The sequence below is a fragment of the Plasmopara halstedii genome, assembly GCF_900000015.1.
Source record: "Plasmopara halstedii genome assembly, contig: Scaffold_323, whole genome shotgun sequence".
Taxonomy (NCBI): domain Eukaryota; phylum Oomycota; class Peronosporomycetes; order Peronosporales; family Peronosporaceae; genus Plasmopara; species Plasmopara halstedii.
Window position 1 is genome coordinate 697947 of NW_020187244.1, and position 5868 is coordinate 703814.

Genomic DNA, 5868 nt, shown 5'->3' on the forward strand with positions numbered 1-5868 from the left:
GATTCGGAGGAAGTCGACTACAAGTTTGATACTTCTTTCACAGGATGGGAAGAAGAGGAGGGCGAGGTGTGCCAACGGCGCGACGTGATCCCTGATTGAACCTTGCGGACATCGTGTCCGTTTCACGACCTCTCGACTTCCGGGGAAGTGGTATTATTATCAATTGCCTCGACGAGGCAGCATTTGGAGGCTACCCAAAGAGCGGCTCTCGCGCTCGTATCCGCGCTCGGTCATATACCCTCGTGTGGAAGACGGATTCCGCTCAGCGGATTCCGCTACTGAAACGAATGACGTTCGCATTGCGGATACAGGTGCGCCACCTCTTTAAGCGCGAAGTCGAGCGCGAAAACGAACGCGGTACCTATCCATTGGGATTTCTTGAGGTACCAAGAAGCGAGCCCGAGACACTGGTAAACCTCAGTTTGTGTAGCGACTGGAGGCCCGACTAAATAGACACCTAACGATCGAGTGATCGCTATTCCTGAGGTGCTCGCCCCTGGCGAAACCGCTGCAGCTAGTGAGGAGCTCTTTGAGCGATGGGTCCAGCGGCTTCCGAAATATCCTCGCTGTCGAACTTACAGCGGAGCCACAAGGAAGTGGACGTGCGTTTAGAACGCTAATTTAGATTTGATTTTGCCAAAGTCAAGGCGCAACATCGACTTCCTACGTCCACTGTCGCTTTGCAACATACGGAATATGCGGAATATACGGAATAATCCATCACGCTCCCGGTAGCTCTGTGGCTGCTCACACTGGTGAGTTTATGACCACAGCAGCTCAGGGCTATAGCTTGAACTCAGCGTATGGCCCTTCGGCTTCCCGGGCTACTACCGAGAAGCGCGGGGCGTACGACGACGAGCGTCATGATCCTTGTGGTTATAAGCGTCCACGACGTATGGGCAGTCTTGCCGAAGTCGAACCTCAAACTTCCACGATTCCTCAAAGTTTGGGTATATCTGCCACTTCACAAGATATTGGGTTCGACCATGGCAACCACGCCGGCCTACAAAGCGTTCCACGTGACAGTGGACACCACCATTCTCATTGGGAGGAGTCGGCGGCGGTCGATGACGACTTGGTCGATCGCCGTTCGGTTACAAGCGATAATCTTCAAGCTCTGAAGGACAAAAGTCCGCCGTCATCGACGCTCCGCCGAGCATCTTGCCGAGGTCACATACCGCTGTGCGGAAGACCTCGAGAGCATTAAGCACTTTGTGCACCGACTGCTTCACGTTGAGAACTATCGCGATCTGTTGAAGCTGCCCCTAGCCGTCAAGTAGACGAATGCGTCGCTTCGTGCGACGGTGGATCGCCCGGCGCCGTTGGAAACGGAGGTTGTTGCACTCCGTGCTCAAACCCAGATGCGTATCCAGCTTCTAAGCAAGTCCACCTAAAACACCGGCTGGGTGCGCGAAGGCTTATCGTATAGGCAAGACCTCTCAACGTCTTAAAGACAGCAGAGACTGCATGTATAGGAAGTTTTTTTTGGGTCTTCGACCTCAATTTTTTAACATTTCTCGTGCTTGCATGTCTTGGTTTAAAGCCATCGCTTCGCGAACGCGTCGTAAGAATCTCAGCCTGGTAGACAGGAAGTCATCGAATTCTTGACGGACAGTGAGAAGGTCACATCAGCTAGCCGCTCGGCTGTTCCTCTCCATCAAGCCCTGAGTCGTCGAATGGCGGCGTCAGCAAGACGCGAGGATGGATAAGCCCGTTCACGTAGAACTGCGTGTAGCCGGTAGACGCCTACACAGCATCATCTAGAGCAAACTCTACAAGTGGCAGCATCGCGCTCCAGCACCTCGGCGTCTCAGCGCAGAAGGTGCGAAGAGCATTTTCAAAGACGCGATTCACGCGCTTAAGTTGGTCATCGGTCTGTGGATGGTCCGCTGTTGTCATAGTCAACTTGGTGTCCAGCACCCTTAAAATTGCCGACCAAAACTTTTCAGTGAATTGAGGGTTTCTTTCAGAGTCGATTATCTCTTGAAGTCCATGTTATGATCCACACACAGCATCGCTGTACCCACACCGTCGATGGTGTCCGGCACTGCCGCAGGATGAGCCATCTTGCTCAAAGGTTCCACAAAGACCATCAAACTCGTGTTACCCAGCGAGTGTTTCGGAAGGCCAAACACAGAATCCATACTCATGGACTGCCAACACCCGAAGTGTACTGGTAAACTTGCCAGCGGCGCCACCGCATTCGGAGAGGGTTTCACCTTTGACATGTCTCAGACGTGCGCACATAGGTGCTCGTCCATTTGTACAGCTTGGGCCGCCAGAAGTGGCAACTCACAGAGCTGTACGTCTTCTCACGACAAAAATGATCACTGAGTGGGGTGTCGTGGGCCTCATAGAGGATACGGAATTTCAATTTCTCATCATGAGGAACCACAATTTGTGGCGTATCCGTCGAGTCGGTGCAATAATACAGCAGACCATTATTTGATTAATATCGATGCGACCGTGCGCGCAGTCGCGACGACAACTTCTTGTCCAGGATTCCAAACTCCTTGATTCCGAGAGCCCGTAGCAGCGCCTAGCACATACCATCACCCGCGTACGCGGCGTGGATTAAATCCGTTCCAGACGACGTCACCGACGTGGCATGAGCACGCTCATAATCTGGTCTGCGCGGCAACGCATCAGTCAAAGCGTTCTGCTTTCCTGGCATATACTTCACCTCAATGTTTTATTCTGCAAAAAAAGGGAGCCACCTGGCCATCCTCTGCGATAGGTGAGGCGACTGAGTTGCAGTGCGTAGTGACGCATGATCTGTGTAGATCACAAACGGCTTGGAGCCGAGCTGATGCACCTGAACTTAACAAGTGGATACTTCATCGCAACTAAGACCTTGTCGTGGACTGGGTTGCTCTTCTCTGCAGCCTTGAGCTGGCAAAATTCGAACACGATCACCCGATCTCGCTCCTCGGCGTCTGCTTGCAGCAGTGTACAGCCTATGACAACACAGCCCAAAGCGTCACAGACGACACTGAAAAAGCGATTGGGGTCTGACAACGCCAGTTTTAGAGCCTAATGGAGACTCGTCAAAAGCCTTTCGATCCAACACCATTCCGCATCCTTCTTAAGAAGATTCGGTAATGGCCACGCCATTTCCGCATAGTTCTTGCTGTACTTGTGCAAGTAGTTGGCAAGACCAAGCCACCTTTTGGTTCTTTGGAACCGGCCTGTCCACAATGGCCGTGATCTCTGCGGGATCCGCTGAAGGCCATGCTTCCCAATGAAGCACCATAAATAGCTTTTTTTTCGGCACCAAAGATGCTTCTATCTGCATTAGCATACAGCTTTTTCATTCACAGGTACTCGAGTACCGCTCTAATTGGACGATGTGGTTCTCTTCAGCTGTCATCCCGTATTGTGGACGATCATGTCGTCGAAGTATATATCTGTTCATAAGCCCGTGGTGCCTGAACAAGTGCATCTCAAAACGATTATATGTTGCTGGTGCGTTCGACAGTCCTTGGGGCATCACCAGCCACTCTCAGAGCATCCAGCTCGGAGTACTCACGCTATCAGCAGAATATCTGTCGCTCTCATGAGCAATTGGTAATACGCATCGACCAAGTCGAGAGCACTGTACTTTGTATATCCAACCATATTGTTCTGGAGAACATCCTCCTAGGAATCAGCGTCTGTGCCGAAATGGTGGCAGCATTAAAACATTTTTAAGCGTGAACAATTGGCCACTTGCCGGTCGGCTTCCAGACATAAAACTTGGATGTCGAATGGGAAGCCTTGCTCGCACGCACCATTCCAGCGGCGTGCTTTGCACGGAAGAAGGCATCATTGACGTTGCACTGCTCCTTGGGCAAAGGCCGTTGGCGTGTCACTCAGTCTTTGGCTCCTGGAACCAGGTCGATCTCATGACGCACCTCGGTCCGGAGGTAGGACCGACATAGGGTCTTTGGTACGACGTCTTGAAACTCCTTTACCAAAGAATACTACGAATTCGAGGGATCCTTCTGGATCGACAATCCACTTGGTGCGTACAGCATCCTCTTGGTATCCTCCAAGACAGCTTCATCCAGAAGCGACGACGAGTTAATCTCTTCGTTCGGTAGTATGATGCCCAGCTCGGCTAAACAGCCTGCCTTCAAGGCACTACCAAACTCTTCGAAAGACATCTCATCCAGCTCAAGTAGAGCAACCACCGCAGGAATGGCCTGAAGAGTGACAATTCCGTCTTCCTCCCCCGTGATACTGCTGACGAGGGTGTATAGCTGTGCGGTATCGTCTACAATTGACACATCATTGGTCAGGGTAGACGCCCTGCGTCTTGCGGATATCATACGGCGTCGCTGTCGCTTTTTCACCGAGGTTGTACGTATCGGCGAGACCTGTGGGATCATACACTCGGCGTCATCCAGTGTTTGTCCTACTTTCTGCTCTACTAGAGCCTTGATGTTATTAACAACATCCGCTCCTTGAATTTCGTTCCACCATACGTGAATCACTGGGACCTCACCCTCGATGCCTTGGCCCTTGGCCGACCATGCCATCAATGACATACAACGACTGCTCTAATACTTGGGAAGCACTCAGTGGGATACGTGTCATTCCACGCTCAGCCCGCGAGCCACACTCGGGACTCTCGTCCTATACAACTTCGGTGTTTGACAACTCGGATACTCCGATATCTAGCACACTAGGCCGCCCCAGTCCATTGATCGCGCCAATTGCGTTTCTAATTCCAAGCAAAGGCGGTTTCATGACTCACCAAAGCTCCACCAGGAGACATGCCCGTACCGCCCAAGGTCTTCGACCTCTAATCGACCCATGGCTCATTGTGTTTCAATCATGCCATACCAAGGATGAGGTCACACCCTGAATCCAAGTCTAAGCCTAAGCAGGGTTCCACGCTATGAAAGTTAAAAGCATGACACCGAGGTCCACAGGAGCCCTCGGCACCGTGGCATACGACCCCATCGCTAAGCGAACAGTGGCGATGTCTCACAATCGTGCCGAAGTCGATCAGGATCCTCCATGGCTTTTCAAAGCCCTTCATGGTCGACCAGCAAGTCGGCTTGCATACACGTTCCGTGCTCAATAGCACGGAGCTCTTCGAAGCTGGCCCTGCCGATCTTTACCTCTATGAGACTCAACAGAACTCAGTTCTTCCCCAGTACGATGCCTCGTGCCAACTTGGTGTTGTCGCTTCCTCACAACAAATCAGAAGACTGGTGAGAAGCGGGACACCGGTTCGATGAAACTTGACTCGCCTAGCGCAGAGAGTAACCAGCCCGACTATCCATCCCCGTACCGTATTCTTTGTTTGGGTGTGGTCACACCATGCTCATCTGGTGTGACCCACACCCCTGCTATTAGGGTATATGTAGCCCCGTTACACTTTCTCCCATTGAAATTGAGAACATTTACAGACTCAATCGATTATTGCCTCAACGAGGCTTGCGTGTCCGTTAGACACTGCGTTGAAACTAAACGACTTCCGTGCTCAATGAGCCCTGTGTCAATGACACCGAAGTCCCCAAGTCTTGCTAGTTCCGACAGCTCTCACGGGCAGAGTCCAACTTCGTCTTCCGCACGCGGTGCCATGTCGGACCGTGTGTCCGCGGCATCGAGGAATGTAAATCCAAGGCTCGATGTGCCCGACCGTCGTGCTCTGCGCACGCTATCAGTGACGAGTGACCATGTTGGAGATGTGGAGGTGGTCGACTACGAGTCTGACACTCTTTTTTCCTCGGCCCTTGGCCGACCATGTCACGCATGACATGCAGCGACTGCTTCTATACTCAAGCAGCGCTCAGTGGTTTACGTGCCTCTTCACGTGTATCACGGGGGCCTCGTCCTCGATGCCTCGGCCCTTGGCCGACCATGTCACGCATGACA

The 5868-nt window shown here is 52.2% G+C and overlaps 1 protein-coding gene across 1 annotated transcript; it reads right to left on the reverse strand.

The window, feature by feature from the left end:
- Positions 1-3962: 3962 nt before the first annotated feature.
- PHALS_08631 (uncharacterized protein) lies at positions 3963-4529 on the reverse strand (the record flags this gene model as incomplete). Its single annotated transcript, XM_024724017.1, has 1 exon — positions 3963-4529. The coding sequence occupies one exon, from the start codon at positions 4527-4529 to the stop codon at positions 3963-3965; it is 567 nt and encodes a 188-aa protein (XP_024574936.1).
- Positions 4530-5868: the final 1339 nt, after the last annotated feature.